The 22,147-nt window shown below is 43.1% G+C and overlaps 2 protein-coding genes across 5 annotated transcripts in view; both read right to left on the minus strand.

The window, feature by feature from the left end:
• Positions 1 to 9,387: 9,387 nt before the first annotated feature.
• Positions 9,388 to 16,325, minus strand: TNNI2 (troponin I2, fast skeletal type). 2 transcript variants are annotated; one of them, XM_069965673.1, is made up of 6 exons: positions 16,225 to 16,325; positions 14,489 to 14,547; positions 13,073 to 13,201; positions 11,274 to 11,363; positions 10,502 to 10,678; positions 9,388 to 9,818 (listed from the first exon to the last, which is right to left on the minus strand). In XM_069965673.1, the coding sequence occupies exons 2-6, from the start codon at positions 14,525 to 14,527 to the stop codon at positions 9,723 to 9,725; spliced, it is 531 nt and encodes a 176-aa protein (XP_069821774.1). In that variant the 5' UTR covers positions 14,528 to 14,547; positions 16,225 to 16,325; the 3' UTR covers positions 9,388 to 9,722. The 2 variants fall into 2 exon arrangements, with proteins under 2 accessions (XP_069821774.1, XP_069821775.1); XM_069965674.1 differs by lacking the exon at positions 16,225 to 16,325 and adding an exon at positions 14,717 to 14,777.
• A 3,874-nt stretch (positions 16,326 to 20,199) lies between these two features.
• SYT8 (synaptotagmin 8) overlaps positions 20,200 to 22,147 on the minus strand; it is a 69,528-nt gene continuing 67,580 nt past the window's right edge. For all 3 annotated transcript variants that reach the window (XM_069965669.1, XM_069965667.1, XM_069965668.1), the window contains exon 9: positions 20,200 to 21,923. In XM_069965669.1, the coding sequence (XP_069821770.1) occupies positions 21,690 to 21,923 (234 nt within the window). In that variant the 3' untranslated portion in view covers positions 20,200 to 21,689. The remainder of the gene's footprint in view (positions 21,924 to 22,147) is intronic.

Raw genomic sequence — 22,147 nt, forward strand, 5'->3', positions numbered from 1 at the left:
GACAGTGACCTGAACATTTCATAGTACATCACGTAGTGCTATAAATCCTCTGTTTCTGTAATATTTCCACCTTTAGGCCCCCAGTTCACACTGAGCAAGAACGTCGGAATTGCGTGGCGGGAATCCCGCCGTGCTCAGTGTGCTGCTTTGAGTGAATGAGAGGGCGCGCGCTTCTTGCTCAGTGTGATCATTGACCATGTAGCACACTAGCAATGTGTGAACAAGAAGCAAATATAAAGGTTAGTGTATAACTATTGGGGATGAAGAAGTTGTGGTGGCACCTGACTCCTGGAGCCTCCTGACAGTTCTCAGATGAGTAAACCAGAACTACTAAAGATGAAGGATAGTTCTGATTCTTCATCAGGGACCTGGAGCTTTATATGAAATCATGGCAGCTATGAATCTTGGGAATGTAGCTGTATACTTGCCGGATTGATCATACTGTGATTTCCGCCTTTGCTGACACATCTCTTTATTTTCTTTATATATGTGTACTATATATATATATATATATATATATATATATATATATATATATATATATAAATATCAGTGGCGTAGCTACCATAGAGGCAGAGTAGGCAGTTGCTATGGGGCCCATGCAGGAGGGGGGCCTGGGGCGTGTGGGGGGGTGGAGGTAAGAGGGTGTGTCCTTCTGCTTAACCCTTTATGTACTGCAGTGTGTAAGTGACCCAGTGTTTAGTTACATGCTGCAACAAAAAAAAGGTTTACCAGCAGAAGAAAAAGAGATCTCCTCTGATAACCTCTGATCTCTGCAGCTGCAAGTAGGAAAATGTGCAGAGCTCCCTGCATAGGTCAGGGGTTATCACTGCACAGGCAGTAAAGCAGATATATCATTGTCTTCTGAACATTGGGCCACTTACACACTGCAGTACATAAGGGGTTAAGCAGAAGGTAGTCTGCTCCTGCACCTCCTAACGGGCCCTTATAGGTAAAGACAGTGGGCTGTCATAGAAAGCGGCCATTGGCTCTCTGCTCTGCCAGTCACTTTGGCCACAAGAGATTAATTTTTTTGGCCACATCACAGAGCATATACTGTGCATATATACATATATAAACAAATGCTGATTTGGGGTCAGCTTACCTGCTACATCCACTCACGGTGCACGGCAAAGCCCGGAGCCAGGGCAACATATGCGAAGGGAAAAATCCAGCACCAGTGTAGCGGATAAAAAACGTCCTTCTTTATTTATGCAAACTTCACATACAGGAAACAAACATGCGATTTGTTGACGCGTTTCGGCCGTTCACGCCGAAACGCGTCAACAAATCGCATATTTGTTTCCTGTATGTGAAGTTTGCATAAATAAAGAAGGACGTTTTTTATCCGCTACACTGGTGCTGGATTTTTCCCTTCGCATATATACATATATATATATATATATATATATACGCAGAGCATTGTGTTGTGTGTAGGGGAGGGGGGGGGGGGGCTTAAAATATTTTGCTATGAGGCCCCATGGATCCTATCTACCCCCTGATAAACATGTACCTAATAACACAAGCAATCAAATTATTACAGATTTATATTCAGTAAAAATCAGTATGGATGCGACGATCCTGGCTGCAGGGGCTGTGACCACGAGCAGGCCCAGAGAGGTAGGGGGGCTACTTGGCTTATGTGTATCTGACAGAAGTGAGGGGTAGTATTCTTCCTTCTCTGCTCACTCACTGTTGCACATCACGACACAGCAACATTCTCTTTTTCTGGACTACCTTGCATGCACACAGGTTCAGAGCCAACTGTGTGACGGCACGCTGGGGATATAGTAATATAGTATGCTAGTTGTGTGTGCCTACACATGCTACAGGGATGAGGGAAGCTAATATTTTGGGTATCATGCACAGGGTGGAGAAGAGCGGGCCACAGTATGTTCTGGGGTTCATAGCACTCTTGTTACACTGCTAGGGATCAGCGCTCTCTTATACTCAAAACATCTTGGTGACCTGGTGCAACCACTAGACGATTTAGTCTGTATACCACTGTATACAGAATCTATTGACATGCACAGCAGCTGTATGCAATCTGGAGTATGGGTCTTTAACTGGTGACTCTTGAACTATTGGGAAACTGTAACGCCTGGAGTAGTGGATCCACTGGACCGTCACCAGCGATGGCACTAACCTCACCAGGGAGCGGAGTCTAAGGGGCCGCTGGTTTTCACCAGAGCCCGCCGCAAGGCGGCATGGACTTGCTGCGGCAGGCAACCCCCAGGTCGCTACCCCTGGCTTGGTTGCTGGTGACGGCAGGCGAGGCGTGGCAGGAGCAGTAGGCAGGAGATGGTGCTGGCAGAGGTCTGCAGGTTTAACCGCAGGTGACAGGCTGAACACAGGAGCAATGGTGTGACAGGGGAGCAGGAACCAGGAACAAGGACTTGGGACCAGGTAGCGGATAGCAATCAGGAACAAGGACTTGGGACCAGGTAGCGGATAGGAAACAGGAACAACAGGGGGCTGGGCCAAACGCTATGGGAAGCATGTAGAGGCTCCAACACAAGGGACAGGGCATGCTGGGATTTATAGGGAGTGATTGGTGCAACTAACCAATTAAGGGCGGACTGGCCCTTTAAATCTGAGACAGCCGGCGCGCACGCGCCCTAGGTGGCGGGGACGCGCGCGCCGGCCGGCACAGACGGAGACCGGAGCGGAGGAGGGGTTGAGGCGCCCCCAGGGGCCGAACTAGTAGCAGCGCCGGGTCCCTGCACAAGGACCCCGGCGGCTGCATGGGGCAGGAGGAGGTCGCGGCGGCGGCCCGGAACACGGGACGCCGCCACGGCCGTGACAGAAACTAAAACTCTAGCCAGCCAAAGGCTTCTGGGTGTGATGGGGCCTATAGGTTGGAGATCACTGATCTTGGGCAATGTTTACTAATTAGTGTTCAATGGAAGCCGGTTATAGATTCACCAGAGTTTTTCCCTTTTCATCTTCTTCATCTGTCCTGGGCCATGATGACAACTTCTCAGAGATACGAATCTACAGGATCTGCCAGACAGACATATTAGGCTCCTCACCCTGGCACCATCCACATCTGTATTGGCCCCTTTACACCCTCGTTTTGTAGGTAGCCCTGACACTATGTGATCCCCCTTATAGTACATACCCCCCTCATGTGCATGCCCTATTGTATACCCCCCCCCCCCCCGTGTAGTCCCCCTTATAGATGTCCCCCTATTTTATCCCCCTTACAGATGCCCCCCATGTTGTCCCCTCCTCCTGCCCCTCCATCATCATACTACAACCACCTCCATCATAATACTACTACCCCCTTCATCCTCCTGCCCCTCCATCATCATACTTCTACATCCTTTCTTCATCCTGCTCCTCTATTTTTATATTACTACCCCCTTCATCCTCCTCCATCATCATACTAATACCCCTTCATTATCCTCCTGCCCTTCCATCATCATACCACTACACCCTTCATCATCCTCTTGTTCCTTCATCATCATACCACTACACCCTTCATCATCCTCTAGTTCCTTCATCATCATACTACTACACCCTTTAACATCCACTACACCCTTCATCATCATACCACTACTCCCCTCATCATCCTCTTGTTCCATCATCATACCACTACACCCTTCATCATCCTCTTGTTCCTTCATCATCATACTACTACACCCTTTATCATCCACTACACCCTTCATCATCATACCACTACTCCCCTCATCATCCTCTTGTTCCATCATCATACCACTACACCCTTCATCATCCTCTTGTTCCATCATCATACCACTACACCCTTCATCATCCTCTTGTTCCATCATCATACCACTACACCCTTCATCATCCTCTTGTTCCTTCATCATCATACCACTACACCCCTCATCATCCTCTTGTTCCTTCATCATCATACCACTACACCACCCTTCATCATCCTCTTGTTCATTCATCATACCACTACTCATCTCATCATTGGCTAGTTCCATAATCATACCACTACTTCACTTATCATCCTCTAGTTCCATCATCATACTACTACACCCTCCATCATCCTCTTGTTCCTTCATCTGTATTTAAAACAAAAAAAGCTATACTCACCTGTATGGTTTCTTTAGACCCCTAGTCACACGCGCTGGTGGGGGCCTCCCGTGGTGGGGGGCGGAGCTTCCCAGGACATGGTTTTGCTGGGTCTGTCTCCTCAGACTTGGGACAGTCCAGGGAAAACTGTTGGCAACTATTCAGCACACACACCATGTGTGCGCTGGGGATGGTACTTCCGGCACAGGGAGCACGTGTTATAGACACTCCCTGCCCTGGAAGTACTTCCCCGGTGCACACAGAGCTCACTGGTGTGTGTGCTGCCGGGAACGGGACCGGAGAGAGACGGGGAGCCGCAAGTAAGCCGGGGGCCCGTCCCAGCCTGCCTCTTGTGATTGCAAGCAAAACATTGCTTTCGGTCACAAGAGGTAGTGGGAGGGGGCAGTGCAGTGGCAAGCAGCCCGGTAGTGGCCCTGTTGCAGCGGCGACCACTGTGACCGCGGTAGCTACGCCACTGCACCAGAGGACAATGACAGGACAGCAGAAATAACTTTATGGCAGAGATGAGTTAGTTATATGGATTCTCTAGGTGGAGAAAAAATTACATTCCTCTATGGATGTTTTGCATTACTGGATGAGGGAGATATACTTTCTATGGCCCCATACACACATCCATGTTGGAGCTGTGATCCAGCCATTCTGTGGCCCGTAATTGCAGCACGGATCACCTATTCTTAATGAATGGGTCCGTGCAAATGCGGATAGGTGCGAATCCACATCCTGCCAATAGTTTCGGGGCTACAGACAGCAGTACAGATGTGTGAATCTGGCCTAATACAGGCATTTATAGTTGCTAGTCCTTATTAAAGGGGTATTTCACCAAAAAATGTTTTCTTTCAAATCAACCAGAGATTTGTAATTTACTTCTATTGAAAAAAAAAAATCTTAAGTCTTACAGTACTTATTATCTGCTGTTTGTCCTGCAGGAAGTGGTGTATTATTTTCAGTCTGGAGATGTTTTCTACAGGGATTTGCTACTGCTCTGGACAGTTCCTGACATGGACAGAGGTGGCATCAGAGAGCGCTGTGTCAGACTGGAAAAAATACACCACTTCCTGTAGGACATACAGCAGCTGATAAGTACTGGAAGATGAGATTTTTACAAATCTCTGACACTTTCTGGCACCAGTTGATTTGAAAGGAAACTTTTTGCGTGTGTGAAGTACCCCTTTAAACCCTAAGAGGATTAATGCTATCCACAAACTATCTACTATCGACAAAATATTTTTGATTTATTATTATTTTTTTAATATTGTAGGGAGCGAGTTTGCATTTTCATGAGCTATTTAGGATATTATAATTTATTTATGGCATTTTAAGTATGTATGAGAGTGATAACATTTTGATGAATGGACATACAGCGCTGCAGCTTGACAGAAGAGAAGAGGCCAAGACTGTCACCCTGCCCGGGACCCCACTGAGTCATCAGTTAGCTCTTCTTGGCTTGTGTTGTGTATTACTTGTTGTGTATATCTCTAGATTATGCTTAGCTTTCTCTGCTGAAGTTAGTAGTGATTAAAGTGATCCTGTCACATAGAAAATGGTGTCCAGTTTGTGGGAGCATGTTATAGAGCAGGAGGAGATGAGCGGACTGATGTATATATAGAGCTGTGCAAAAGTTTTAGGCAGGTATGGAAAGAACGTGCTGTGGACCGGGCTTCGGAACTCCCAACATCATTGTTCATTCTGATGAGCAGTAAAATAGTTAAATCTTTGCTCTAGAACACCTGATGATATGTCTACAAAATCCTTAACTGTGTGTAAATGTACCTTAAGGGTGGGTTCACACATAACAAAATTGCAGCAGATTTCACGATGCGAGTTCGCAGCCAAATCCACTGCGATTCCCTTCCTGTTAGTTTCAATAGGATTACCTACTCACAGCGGAATTGTCATCCGGCGGTGAGTGTGTAAGCGGCAGCCCCCTTAAACCCTGCGGCCCGGTGTATACATTACCGGTCCGTGCTCCGGCTTGTTCTGCGGCAGGACAGCAAACTGATTGGCTGAGCGGGACGTCCAGACACCAAGAACGACAGAACAAGCTGGCGCGTGGATCGATACTGTATGCACCAGGCCACAGGGGGTTAAGGGGGTTGCCGCTTACATGCTCATTGTGGGATGACAATTCCGCTGCGAGTATGTAATCCTATTGAATCCAACAGGAGGGGAATCGCAGTGGATTTTGCTGCAAATTGCAGTATGAAATCCACTGCAATTCTGTTACGTGTGAAGCTACCCTAAGGATTGATGCTGTTTGGAACACAAAGGGCGGCCGCACCTAATGATTTCATTTAGATATCTCTTCTCTGGCCATTTTGTAAATTGATAAAAGAAACTAATGACACTTCCAGTACTGAAAACATTCTTAGGGCCCTATTAAACTAAACGATTATCAGCCATATTCGGGCGATTATCAGCCACTCCTGCCGATAATCGCTTTGTGTGATAGCTCATGTTGAAAGGCAACGATCAGCCGACATACTCAATGTCCATGTCTGTGTGTGTAATAGCACAGACAGCGAGTGGGAGAGAAGGAGGAAGCAAGTGCTGACCTGACAGGTCGGTGCTCGCTTCCTCCTCAATATCAGGCAGTGTAGTAGGACCCTAACTTTGTAGCGTCATGTCCTTAACTGTTCAGACCTCAGCACGGTCCTCTGACCTTAAAATATGACTGAGACTGTGCTTTTGCACCGGTCTGAACTCTGTCCTATTCCAGCACTTTCTGGGTGGTGATTGACAGGTTGCCACCACACTTGTCTAGGTTTCTGGGCTGCAGAAAATTTAGACTGGGTGCGGATGGGCATCTGCCTTCACCACTTATGTCTATTCCTTGTTAGTCTTTGCTCTGTGTACTCTGCATGTCCTAGGGCCGTATTAGATGACCAGATCAATATAGTAAAGCAGTGCCGACCTGTTAGATTGTCGCTCGTTTACTGAGCTTGTTACATGGCTCAATAATCGTGCAGCAGGGAAGACCATTGTAGTGATGTAGAGCGCTAGTACTTAGAGTAAGTATTAATAAAGTATATACACTACCTCTCTATGCTCCCTGGTGTCTTCCTCTCTTCTCCACACTCCCCGCAGCCTCCAGTTGTACTTCAGAACCTGTTGCTGAAGTGACAGGCCGCTCAGCCAATCACTGGCTGCGGCGGTCCCATCCCAGCCAGGGATTGGCTGAGCAGCTTATCACTTCAGAGACCGGCTCTGAAGTTCCACTGGAGGCTACGGGGAGTGTGGAGAAGACAGGAAGACACTGGGGAGCAAGGAACCAATGTATGAACTTTATAATTTTTTATTATTACATTCATCAGCTGTCGGCCACGCATCACTATTACCTGTAGCATTGCGCCCTGTGGCACCTGATGATTTTAGGTCAGGACCTAAAAACACGTTCTGCCAATGATCGGCTGATGACCAGATAAGTAATTGTTCATGCAGCCCTGATTACCATTAGACTGTCTAATAGGCCTTTTAGGTCTCAATGGGTCACTCACTGTAGGGAAGAAGGGCTGGTTACATATCACTACTAGCTTTTCTTGGTCCCCTAATTCCACAGATGAAGATTACCACCAATCCCCATGTCCAGCTTTCCCCAGCAAAACACGTGTTGGGTTGTGGTGGGTCTCCTGCTGTTACGCTTTTGTTTGAATTTACTAGTGGTCTCTGCTTTTAGTGTTTGTCTATATAATATGTGTATGTATATTTTGAAGATTAAACTTTCTGTCTGTGTCTTGCACTTAGTATTCATTTTTAATTGTTGTGGACACCATATTGTGTTATCTCTATCTTATCCCACTCTTTTTTCGCCTTACATCTCTGAGTGTATATATATATATATTTCACAAACATCTTTGCATTGGTCTTTTGCCTCTCAATAAGGTCATTTAATGTTTTATTACCAGTGGCATGGTCTCTTTTCCATCTTTATTTATTTTTGTTAATTAGCAAATTTGTTTAAGCCCGAGCCATTTACTTTTGGGCTTAATGAACTGAAAAGTGGTGGTTATCTCAAAAAGGTGGCCTTTTGAAGAGGTTTGTACAGTAAATGACCACTTTTCAATGCAGTTTTGCTAGTCGTCTCTAAGATATTCAATTGAAATTAAATTAATTTTGCAATTGAGAGCTACAGATTCTTATGAGATGATAATGCATGTGTATATATAGAGGTGAGGAGGCTTAGTAGTGTTGGCTCATCACATCCCTGTCATATCCCTCAATATTCTTTGCCTTTGTCCATTCATCATGGAGAAACTAACCTTTTTCCTCTCTTGCTTATATTATGTCTCCTGTGCAGTAGATCATCATTTTACAGGCTCATATCCCCCATGAGGAAGAGTAAAGAAGCTAACCTGTAGGACAGCGTCATAGCACTAAGAAGCATCTAAATGCTACATTTACATACAATGCAACAAAGTGGGACAATCTTCATTCCCACCTGTTAATCCAGCGCTACAAAAACATGGCTGCTTTCTTCCAGAGACAGCACCACTGTTGTCTCTAGTTTGTGTGTAGGTCTTGCAACTTAGTTCTATTGAAGTCAATGGAGCTTAACTGCAAACCACACCTAAACTGGAGACAAGAGTAGTCCTGTCTCTGGAAGAAAGTGGGCATGTTTTTTTAGAGCTGGATAACCCCTTTAAACTTCTTTATTAATCCAGCAGCTAAAATACAATATTTTAGCCCCTTACACTAGTTAAGCCTTTCTCATACCTGATAACCAGTAATTGCAAGAGACCAGACATTGTATTTTTGGTAAAAATGAAAAAAAAAAGGTTATTAGACAATGGATTCCGTTGCCCCCTCCCCTTTGTATCTTGGATTACATTGATCAAGTCCGTGAGCTTGGACTTCCACCACTCAAAGATTTCCATCACCAGACATCTCCATCTGACCCTTGTGTAATACACTGCCAGATATGTTTAGTAATAGAGACCTGTGAGTAGCTACAAGAAGCGCTGGCATGCAAGATAATGCCAGGGTTTCTGGTGGTGGCCCATCCAAGCATTTGCATGATGTAAGCAGATTGTTTTCATTAGATTTCCCTTTTTTTAAGAATGTTACATTTTTATTTGACCAGTTATTAATTAACTGTTCTAATCATTTAGGAACAGATACTAAGAAAAAATTATTACTTGTGAATATTTTTATATGACACCACATTTCTGTGACAGCTGGTGATGTAGTTATGTGCCAGATATTGACACGTTGAATGTAATAGCACTCCCCCCACAACTTTAATTCTCGATCGCTCTGGTCATATGGCCTTCCTTTCCTAGCGCAAATTTAAAGACGCAAAAAAAGAAGAGTGACGTCACCTACGCGTCAGGTATCATAAACCATAAAGGACGTCACAAGCTTTATTTACACGGTTCTCACGTCCACATGGCACAGCACCTGCAGAACCAGACTGTGGCTTAAACAGAGGGGGAACCTGCGTCCCTCTCACCAGTCCATAACATACTTTAAGACATTCTCTTGGGTTTAAAGTGAGGAGAGGATGGAGATAAGGCTTCATTAACCCCTAGGCTGCTGTAAACATGAGTAAGATGAGCAGCAGAGGGGTTAACGGCGAAGTTGCCAGGAAAGAGCTGTGATATGTTGAAGCGGGTGTCTTTGGCAGCTTCGGGTTGCAGATAGCCGTGGGCATTGTAAAGGGCTTAGGCCTCAGACTCGAACATCTTCTTTCTGCCCTCCATGCCGGATTTCTCTTCAATGTTCTTACGCCAGTCACCGACATCACGGAGATCCTTCTCCTGGAAATAGAGAGACATGTTTGGGTCAATAACTAGTTTTTATTGCATGTGCGACAGTAAACTTATTTATCAAAGGAGTATTCCACGAAGAATTAACTTTTCGCCTATCCACAGGATAGGGTAAAAGTGGGAGATTGCAGGGGGCTCCGACCTTAGTACCCCCCGCCGATCTCCATATGGGGCCCCTGCTTCTGCGTAATGCATACAGCCGTGGCTACGGCCCGTGACCCGTAGTTCTATTTATTCCTATAGATCGGCCGAAAGAGCAGAGTATGCCATAAGAGCGTTGTACTCAGCTCTTTCCGTTGCTCCATAGGAGAGAATAAAGCCGAAGTTCACGTGCCGTACCCATGGCTTTATTCATAATACAGAAGATGGGGCCGTATACAGAGACTGTCGGAGGTACAAAGGTCGGGCCTCCACAATCTCCTACTTTTTCCCTATCATGTGGACAGAGGTAAACTTTTTTTTTCCCCTTGAATACCTCTTTAATATAGTTTTACTAGTGTCAATCCAGTTGGGATGAACAAATCAACATGGTGGCAATATAAGAATTATGGTTTGTATATTTGTATGTTAATGGTTATTATATAGTATGTGGAAATACTTCTTATGAAGTGTAGTATAACTACATTTGTTGGTCAAAATATACCATCCCAAATATATGTCAAGCTGAGCCTCACCTTGTCAGTGTCCTCTTTCTTGACTTGCTTGAGGTTGGCACGGAGCTCCATGTTGACCTTGTGCTTGGAACCAAGCAAAGCGCGAAGCATGGCGTCAGCAGACATACGTACACGCTTGAGGGCTGGCCTCTTGAATTTACCTCTCAGGTCAAACATCTTCTGGTTTAAGTCTTCCAGCTGTAGATAGCACATAAACAATTCTTTAGTTGGTTACAAGTATCTTCTCCATCCACACCATACCATGTCTGTGATCATCCATACCATGTCTTAGATTATCAATCAATGTGCTGTTGAGAATTTAACATCCCAGGAAACAACATGGAAGGAAGTGGAGGACAAAATTATGGATATTTGCGTAGTTTTTTTCAGGAATAGCCCCACTCGTGTCCTTAGCTTCTATGTGACATTGCAGGTAAATTCCATTTATGTGAATGGAGACTACTTGTAATAGCACACAATTAAGGAAAAGAGTGGTGCTGTTTTTGGAAGAAGGCAGCCATCTTAGATAACCCTTTTAAAGAAAGTGAACTCTCACTGATGATTCATGACTAGAGATGAGCGAACCTCGAGCATGCTTGAGTTCATCCGAACCCGAGCGTTCGGCATTTGTCTGAAAAACATGGATACAGCCAATGACTACATCCATGTTTTCCACATAGCCTTAGGGCTTTATCCGACTTCAGCAGCCACCGCTAATCAAATGCCGAACGCTCAGGTTCGGATGAACTCAAGCATACTCGAGGTTCGCTCATCTCTTACATCTCTTACTTACCTCCTTGCTGCTCTTCAGTACTTTCTGTTCCATGTCGTATCTCTCCTCATCTACTGTATCAATCTTGGCATGCAGCTTCTTGCAGAATTCCTGAAAGGAGACAATGAGGTAAGAAAAGGGAAGTAATTTATACCTACATTTAACTCTAAAATAAGGCTGGGTTCACACTGCATTTTTGCAATCCGTTTAAAGTATCTGTTTTTGATTGGTTACTTTTAACGGACAGAAAAACATAGTCAACACTACTTTTGTGTCCGTTAAAAAAAACACATCCATTTCGATCAATTTTTTTTAATAATGGAAGTCAATGGAGAAACAGATCCAAACGGATGATACACAATTGCATTGGTTTTTGCATCCGTTTTTTCCGTTGAACATATACGTTAAATGGATTGCAAAAACGCAGCCCAGCCTAAGCTATCCATAATATGATGAACAAAAAGCATGGAGCTGTGCCTGGCAAATAATAAAGGAGAGACAGCTGATTGGTGGGGGTGTCAGGAGTCTGACTCCCACCGATCAGATGTAGACCGGCTGTCTTAACAGCTGGTTTAGTAATATTGTAATGATCTATTTTTGTTACCAAAATAATATGTGTGGTTTAAATCCTAAGTATTTATAGCAGGTTGACTTAACCACCACCCTTACCCCATGGACCCCTCCTTAATTTCCATCAAGAAACTTCCTAGTGGCCAGGCCCATCTTGAACCCCTTTATCTTTTTCTGTGCTGTCTTGAGACAAGAAAGGCTTTGTGGTCATGGAGTGAAAATAGTTCTTTCCTTTTTACCCCGCACCAGTTTTCTTGCATTGGGGGGGGGGGGGGGCTGTGGGGGTGATTGCCCTGGGCACAAAATTCATAGGGGGCGCAACGATTTGCCTCTCTAAGAATGTAAGGTGAGTGGGGAAGCATGCAATGTAGGCATCACCACTCACTTCCGTAAGGGGGCAGGAAGTTCAGACACATTTCATAGAGTACTGTGTAATGTACATAATGTACAGAAGCAGGGACTTCCTGGGGAGGATTAACTACCTGCTAGGGGAATACAGAGGGGAGGAGGGTTAACTACCTACTAGGGGAATGCTGAGGAGAGGAGGGTTAACTACCTACTAGGGGAATGCTGAGGGGGGGAGGGTTAACTACCTACCAGGGGCATCCTTCCTGGGGGGAGGAGGTTAGCAACCTGCTAGGGGAATGCTGGGGGGAGGGGGGTGTTTAACTACCTACTAGGGGAATGCTGGGGGGAGGGGGGTGTTTAACTACCTACTAGGGGAATGCTGGGGGGAGGGGGGTTAACTACCTACTAGGCGCTTCATGCTGGGGAGGGTTAACTATTCACCAAGAGGCGTCCTGTCTGGGATAGGGGATTACCTACCTACTAGGGAAATCCTTTATGCATTGCAACTGTCTTGCATTTGTGGGTTGCGTGTGTGTGGGTGTTGGGAAGGTGCGTAATACTTTGCCTTGCCCTGGGCCCTTCCAACTCATGCTACGCCATTGCCCTGGACAGCCATTAATTTGATCACAGTACTCCCTCCGTATTACAGACAGGCAGTGGCAGCTCCACAATATAATAACACCACCGAACAACCCCTTATGAGTTCCCTGAACATAAGTAACATGGTAGCACAGCTTACACTTGGGCCCTAATGCTTAAGTTGGCTTAAATACACCTCTGCCATATATAAGACACCCCCATTATAAAAGTCACATGGTAGAAGGGGGCTTTTTTCTTTCATCCGTAAAAAGATGCATAACCTTCAATAGGCCCAGTTACATCAGTGACATTTGCAGGGTTACCTGCAGATCCTGCAGAGAATGTGGAAGACTCAGAGGTGGACAGTTCTCAGCCAGGTAGCTTTCCTTCTCAGCTGCGATATCTGCAATTTCCTTTTCAATTGCAGTTTTGGCAACCTGGAGCATCAAGCTCTATAAAGAGAAGAGGTGAATTGTTAGTCGGCCTGGTGATATGAATAGTGCTGAAGAGAAAAAAGTATGATACAATGAAAGTCTGTGTATATCACATGTTGTGGCAACCTTGGTTATTATTGCCAGTGGTGGGTAGTAGCAGAATATACTATTGACCTTTCTAGTAGAATTGCAGCTTAGGTGATCGGCATACTGTAGTTGAAAGGGTCATCTGCATAAATATAACTAAATGCTACACAAAACAATCTGTGGCTCAACATCTGCTAAAAGGAAACTTCCCTAAACATCAAACCAATTGCACAATGTTCAGTTACATTGTCTCTATTGAGATTATGTTCCAAAATAAGAATATTTCATAATTTCTAAATTTTTTACCCTCTAACTGTTCTGGGGACCGATTACCACACAATTTATTACTTCTCCACATTTCTATGTATTTCACATGTTGATATTTTCCATATATGTTAATTTATGTTCCAGCAATGAAATCACTATTATTATTGTTGTTGTTATTATTATTATTATTATTATTTCTAAATGGCCGGATTGGAAATACTAGATATGTACAGATCAAAATCCTAAACTTATCTGTTTTAGGTTCTAATATTTTTCTAATAAGAATTTGGATTATTTTATTTAGAAATACAAACTACATACAGACATACATTCTCCTATAGTATTGCTAACAGTGATATCTCTTTCAGTTCATGCATGATTCAAAGTTCAATTCAATCCAATTGAAAGCCATTCACTTAAAGGGGTAGTCCAGCATTAGAAGGACATGGCTGCTCTTTAAAAAAAAACTTCAATCAAGCTTAAAGCATCCCCGTCATTTCCAAAAACTGGGTGACCCCACATTTTTACCGCAAACTGTAGAATGTTTTTTTTTTTTTTTTCAAATAGCCATGTCTAGTTAATCATGGACAACCCCTTTAATTTAAATTTCCCATTTCACCGCCTATAGGATACATTGGTTAATTGATTTGCCAGGTTTTAAATTCATTTTCGGCTAGGCAAATACTAGGCAAATACATTCTCCCATTGTATTCTATGGACTAACAGCATTATCATGACTTTCATGGATAATATGTGGATGACAACTAGTGTTATAGTCATGGTAAGCTTTCTTAAGCAGTAATGAGTATTTCTTAGGTAGTGACTTCAATAACTGAGATTAGTTTAGGCAAAAGCTGGTCTTTTTCGGGGAGGGGGTAGGTTACATGTATGGGTTTAGAGAATGGACACAGGAGTTGGTTATGACTAAAGACCTGCATGGACTGTTCTTACCTTCAGGTGCGTTTTACGGGAATTTGACATTTTCGACATCTTGGCGGTTTATGTGATACCTGCACATAAAAGACAAAAGAAGAATTACTGCTTGTCCTCTTCCATCCTCCAGGGAACAAAAAACATGAGATGAAGTCTCCTACTCGCTAAAACGCAAAAAGAATTAAACTGCACGACCCTAGGCCAATCCCATACTCCTTGCTTCCTCAGTCCCTTCCCATTACCTACACAGAGCCTCGCTGCTGGAGAGGGGATCACAAGCACTGACAACTGCCCCCTCTTTTAAGTCATCCGATCTCATGGGAAGTATGGGACGCTTTGTAAGACTTTCCCAAAATATCTGGAGGAGCCTTAAAGGAACGTCAGCTGTTTCTCCCCCCTCTGACATAATGCTGCTCTGCAAATCTTCACTACCAACCCCCCAGCCAATAAAGACGGCACAGGTGAAAAGAGGATTATTTACTCCCTCTGCCTAAAACTGACACCAGGCCTCCTTATGGAGGTCTTATTTCATCCTCCAAAATAAGAACATGCTGTACTGTGGGTATCTTCCCCTGGGCACTACACACATGACATTGGGCACTGTGGTAGTAAAGAATGCTGTACGGGCATGCAGGGCTCCATGACAATAATCACTATATAAACATCTGGAGATATTGTAATGGACATAATGATATAGGGACATAATGATTATATCTAGTGACCTCTTCATAGGTATACTACTTTGCAATGCATAACGGGCACAGTAGTCCTAATGGTTATCACACTAACCCGGAGAAACTTTTAACATCCAGACCACAAAGTTGTAGTTCCACATCTTTATACAATGTATGACGTATTTTACTATTACTTTATCCCAATGGCAGTACATAGTAAATGTATACCCAGAGCTTGATCCAATGCAACAAACAACATAATGGCCCAGAGTTATCATTCTACTTGAAAGCAATCACAGCTCAGCTTTCATACTTTATTGATCTCTTATAAAATGTAAGCTGAGTTGTGATTGGTCGCTGTGGGCAAAACTGACCATACTGTAGTAGTGCTAATATGAAGTCATATATATATATATATATATATATATATATATATATATATACGCACACACAAATATATGCCCTATCTTTTTGCTAATTTGCTATGTAGATTGACATTCATTCATAGAACGCCCTCAATCATAAAGATGTAGCAACAATGACTTTGTGACATCACACTAATTTTACCTGGGACTGCCATTATACCTACATACAATATACACGCACAGAAGGCCCCAAAAAGTTAGATGATGTATTCAACTTTGCTTTATCCATACCAGCAATAATATATGTAGGTTTTGTATGTACAAATATATACCATTGCTACAAGTGTCTGCACTTTCTTCTAGACCTCACTTATGGATATATAGTTTTGGATAATATAACAAAAATAGCTATCACCTCCTTTGAAATGTGATCTTACACAATGCAGTCTTGCTACTTATATTAGGAAGTCTCATCTGGGTGTAATAAAGATTTCTACACACTGTACGTCCAATCATTTCCCTATGATGATGCAGCATTAGTATACAGCTATGATGAGCACTTTGCACACTTGTCTATGCTCAGTTGTTCATTTGTCAGCTGTTTTGGACCATTCTGTCTTCTCTGTCATACTAGCACATACATGGGTGCGGACATTTGTCTCTGTGGATGCATTTAGACATACGCCCTTATTGCCCTGGCCAGGATTTTTCTTACCTGACCCTCGTGGACGGAGCCCTCTGAAAGAAGAAGGGATAGGACTGCCAGTAATGGGCAATGAGGGGGGTATTAATGTGCTGGGGGGAGTCCCAAATTGTTGCTGCTTAGCTCAGTAAGGGCATGCAAGCCCCCAGCATCCAATCACAGGGTGGTAGACACAAATACTCAGGCCCTCCCACAGCAGGTCATCTTAAGACGTCTTAACCCTCTGTTTGCTGCACGCTATATTGATCAGTATATAAAAAAAATTTCATTGATTGTCTTTATTTAAGGATCTGTTTAAGTACGTCTGGTCTCCATTACCACTTTTACTAGTAACTCTCCTTCAGCAGTAGTAGTAGGGAATCCCCATTTCCTATTCTATTATTGAGCCCACCTGTCTTTGCATTCAGCAGACACTGAAATAGGATACTACAGTCCATAGTCTATGACATTCTCTCTTATTATATTGCTGCTCATTCACACACCTCTGCCCTGTAATGTCCACAAACATTTACTGTGTTTGCTCCCCAGGGACTTTATGATTTAGTCAACAAAGCGTAAGACACAGTGCTGTGCTGCCCCCTGCTGGACGCTATTGACAACGCACGCTGTCATCGCTTACAGTACTTTATTTATAGCACCGACATATTCTTAGGAGTTCAGCCACATTGGTCCCTGCGGCTTACACTCTAGTTTCAAAGCATACATATACTTGAGGGCCATTTTCATAAAAAGTCATAGAACATAATAAAAAAAACACGCAACCATAAAACATCACTAAATAGTCCGCCCAATAATTGACTCATTTCCTAAGATTTTTTAAATACCTGTAACGTTTTGTTAGATGAACTGTTCACAGGGGTCATTTTGGTGCTCTCAATTCTGTTAGTGAGCCCATGAGAATGCCCTCTATTTGGCCTGAGCTGTTTGCCATTAATACACACAATGACTTCCTTTCCCTTAGTTGTCTGGTCACAACACAGCACCAACTCTTCCCTGTTATGCCATGGTATATAACTTGATTGAACAGGCTGGCACCACTGTGCAGAGCTGGTGATTTACACAGAACAGTACTTCAGATTCTTTATGAATATGCATGTCTACATACAGCAGCACAGCAAGGAAGGGGTTACACTATAAACTTTCCTGCTGCTGACATGAGAGGGAAACCATGATTTACATTTCGGGGACAGTTCATATCCTCTGGAGAACTGACACCGCTTGCTGGTACACACAGGAGCGGAATAACTTTACCATAGGCCCCAGGCTGTTCACCAAACCTAGGCCCCCTACCCCGCTGTAACTATGGCAACACTAGCCTGGTGTTCATAGTACAGGATAGATAATATCATGATGAAGGTAAAAAAAAAATTGCGGAAGAAAAGCAGCATTATTTTTGCAAATCATGGCAGAAATGAAGCCAGGAGACAGTACACCACTGAAAGTATAAGTCTTTTTGGGTGGCCATGGGCCCCCCAGGAGCTCAGGGCCCCGGGCTACTGCCCGAAACGGATTTATTATAATCTGCTACTGGCCTACTTAGTCGTAATCTCTCTCCCTTTCTGCAGTTCAAACAGTAGCTATGCCCCACCCCACTATTTGTATTTTTGTCCCGCTGATTGCAGGAAAGTGAGATAACCTGTGGCCAAGACTTTAGAGATATTTGTTTGGTAAATAAAGTGATATACAGACATATTCAGATCGACACGAAGGGAAGTTGTTTGAACAGTGACCATTTAAGAACTTGAACTCTAACTTAAAATGTCTTCTTGCGGTTCTTGCGGTGTAACCACACACTTACCTTATGCCAATTTGAGTATTCGGATATGTTTCCCTGTGTTGTTTTGATGTGCATTTATTTTCTCTCCACCTCTATTACTACTAAAATGTCTAATGTTCTCTTTCATTGATTGTTCTGTGAGACTTTTACTTCTGACTCATCCTCTGTATATTTGTATGAATACATTATGTTGTGTCTATATTTGTCATTCCTGTACTTGACCTAAGGGAGAAGTCAGATCGGCAATGAGTGTCAGGGTATACCTGACACTCCCGTATTCCCCCAATATGTCAGCCTTATTTATAGGTATTATTAACAACAGAAATAAAAATAGTACCTGATAAGTACTTGTAACACTTAATGCTATAAACAAAAGTAATAAACTCCCTAGGCCTACATGAAAGCAAATTGCTTTGCTTGAGAAACCCCCCCCATTGAAGGGTCTGACACAATGATGTTTGCTGTTATTGTGAGTCAATTAAACTTTTCACAGATTACACTTCAGAGTGCTGCAGTCGTTTTGGAATTTGGTCTATCTATTCCACCAGTTGGACCCAGGTGGGACAGAGGGCACCCAGTTGAATATATTATTCAGAGTGCTGCAAGTTTTTCTCATCTACCAGGAGGACTACCTACAGAAGTGATGCCTTCATGGGAGATACTACCTACTGAGGTGGGGCTAACTACTGTGGGGAGGGAGTTACATGGGTTATACTATCTATTGGCATATACTATCTACTATATCTACTATATTATATCTACTGTACCTTCACAAAAAGGCCTATCAACTATATGGATGCATAGAAAGGGGCCTAACCACTATATGGTGTACAGAGGGAACTATATACTATATGTGGGTACAGAGGGGGCTTTATTTCATATGGATGCACAGAGGAGACATCACTATTATTGTGGGGGCACAGAGGGAACCTTAGTAATTCATGGATACACAGAGGGATCCTTACTACTATATAGCAGGTTTATATGTACTCTATGGGGTCAAAGAGGGGCCGAAATACTATATGGGGTAACAAACGGGATCTAGCTAGTATATACAACCACAGAGGGGAGCTAAGGACTATGTAGGGGAACAGGGGGGACCTAACTACTATATGAGGGCACAGAGAAGGCCTAATATTATATGTGCTGGAGCAAGGAACCTGATATGTTTTCCCAGATTCTGCAGAGAAGGGTTGTGGCCGTGGCTGGTTGGAGAAGAAAAAAAAAAAGTGAATGACTACCATCAGAGAAGACATCACATGTTTATCACTGGATAAGTGCACGGTCATCATTTGTTTTGCGAGCCTGTATAGAACTTGTATCTACCACTATATAGCCACTGTATAGGGTACTGTATTGGTTTTAGTATAGTATAGGACTTTATTCAGTACCTGTATGGTGGTAATGGCAGTGGTCATGATTTAATGGTGCTATTTGTCCCTTGTATACTGGTATTATTGGTAATACTGGTCTTAGTATACTGGATTTAGGTGACCTACACTGCAGGATTATACTCCAGCATGCCTGCCATTCTTGCAGGTTGTATTGACTCCTTTTAACATTTGCAATGTAAAGATTAAAAGCTGTCCAGCATATACTTATAGTGTTGGTACTGTAGTTTCTGCTGTATAACTGCTGCTGCATATTGTGCTTTTAAAGGTGCCCACTGTCGCCCAAGTACCCAGGTGGGCACTGAAAGAAAATTCTGTACCCGAAGTTCGGCCTCGGCTCACAGTAGTGTAAGAGCTCACACAATTGTGTCAGTCACATAACTCCAGCTATATAACTTTCTATCACTATATCAGAAAGCAGTGCAATATATGTGTCTTGGATAGATTACAGAACCATGATGTGTTTTCTGTCACTGAAGGAACATTCCGTTCTTTGTTCCACCTGGCCTGGTTTTCTCGCAGTTAGTTCTATCAAGGACATATAAAGTATACAGTTTCATAAGATATCAGGCACAAGTCTGTTATGCATTTTAGTAAGCTATGGCCTATGTGGTGGCACTGGTAACTACTACTGAACAGCTGAGCCTGGTCTTGGCACCCTGCCGATCAACTATTGACTTCAATGAAGTCCATCAGATTTCCGGTGTCTGTTTGTTTTGCAGGATTTGAGCTGACAAAAAAATTATTGCTTGTAGTATTTATGGATGGATGTGTATCATATATTGACGTTCTCAAAAAATTCACGGTCACATTAAATCATATGTATCACAGGTGTTTTATTTAATGATATAGAAGGATGGAAACATATGAAAGGGTGAATAATGACACCATTTTTGGATATGGTGACTGCATTTGATAATGACAATTCCAAAAATTTCTAGGTGTCCAGTAACTGAATGTCCACAGAGAAAATAAAATAAAAGGTCATTTAGGTGTTGTATATAAATATAGCAAATACAGAGTGGTATTTCATAAAACAATACAGAAGGACCATCATAAGGGTTAGTTCATACTGAGGAATCGACCTTGAAATTCCAAGTGGAATCCTTGTCGCAGACTCTGCTTGGAATTCTGCCTCAATGTAAAGTATAGGACGCCTCAGCTCTCCGATCAAAGAGAGCATAGGCGCCCTGTGCCTGACATGAGGCATGTCAATTCTTTGAGAGGAGAGGCACAGAGAGGTGCAGAAAGCCGTGAAGAATGGAGGCGCCCCATACCTTACATTAAGGCACTGAGACAGGCAGAATTCCAAGCGGAGTCCGCGATGAGGATTCCGCTCAGAATTTCGACACTGATTTCTCAGTGTGAACTGACCCTTACTGGCATCACTATCCATAATAGCTCTTCAGGTGGTGCCTTGTCTGCATCACTTGTATGGTAGTGAATCCATTGTTGAACTAATAAGATTTCTGATTTTGAATACTTTGATAAATTTATTGAAGGATAGTGTGCTATTCCTGCCGTCATAAGCACCAAAACCCCAATGGAACAATGAGAGTCTCTTATATTAGTGAAACGGTTCGAGTAGGATTTGCCATAATTCCAGATCTTTCGTTTAAGTGACGGTATTGTGAACAGATGAACAAAGCTATAGGAGGTGTCTACTGTACAAAAAACATTTTCATATACCCAAATGGAAATTGTGAAATGAACAGAGAACATTTCTAGGTTCAGAATCCTCATCTCTTGGACAGTGTACACAGTGGATAAAAATGCGTCATGCTCTGGAGGACCTGTCCTGTCCTGCTCTATACAGACAGCCCATGGTCACTTAAATTCTCCTGTGGTGGGGCGGAACACTAATTCACAGGTGTCCTCACAGATTACACCTGATCTCTTGGAGGAGAACGCTTTGTGATCAGCTTATTGTCTAGGGACCCTTCAAGAAAGTAGGGCTTTAAGACCTTTAAACATTGAATTCTCTTGGTATTCTGAGGTGGGTAATGAAAATATCTTGAATTGTTATGAAGAATGGTAATCAGAAAATAGACCTCTTACTGAATGTATTGTATCCTTTAGATATTATGAAGGGTCTTCCCTACTATGTAAACTTTTTAAAAGTCATTATATTGGCAGATATAATTCATTCCGAAATATGATAATTTACAAATTCATGACATAGAAATGTCAGATGGAACCACATGAGTGACCACTATGTCATTAGTAAATATTAAGAACCTCCGAATGTTATGTTCTCTCACTCATTGGTAGATCTAGGGAATGTCAGATTCCCCGTCATGGGAGTTGCATTATCTATTGGGTCTGGGGAGTTTTAAATGAGATTTCAGGGCAAGGACCTTATCAACTTCTTCTGCTGCCTGCAGATTGTGCCACTGAGCTATTGGCCTTCGTGGATGTGCAAGCATGTCCGACCAATGTCTTAAAGCATTTCCCGACGCTCGACAGCCAAGAAATATCTTCCCAATCTGTTCATTCTTATTGACTTTATCATGGTCCCACACAGAGATGATAAGGTCCACATTCTAAAGGAAAGAGGAGAAAAATTAGAGTTAGACATTGGAAATAAATTTAAGAACCTGCTGGTCACAGCAAAAACAGTAGAGGGCTTCAAAACAGGCTTAGACAAGTTCTTAGACCAAAATAAAATAAATGCATATGTATTGAACCTACCTATCATCCCTTCCCTGTATCCATCCCCTCCTTGTATACCCATCTTCCCTGCACCCATCCCCTCCTTGTATACCCA

Source organism: Dendropsophus ebraccatus, chromosome 4 (assembly GCF_027789765.1).
Source record: "Dendropsophus ebraccatus isolate aDenEbr1 chromosome 4, aDenEbr1.pat, whole genome shotgun sequence".
NCBI lineage: Eukaryota > Metazoa > Chordata > Amphibia > Anura > Hylidae > Dendropsophus > Dendropsophus ebraccatus.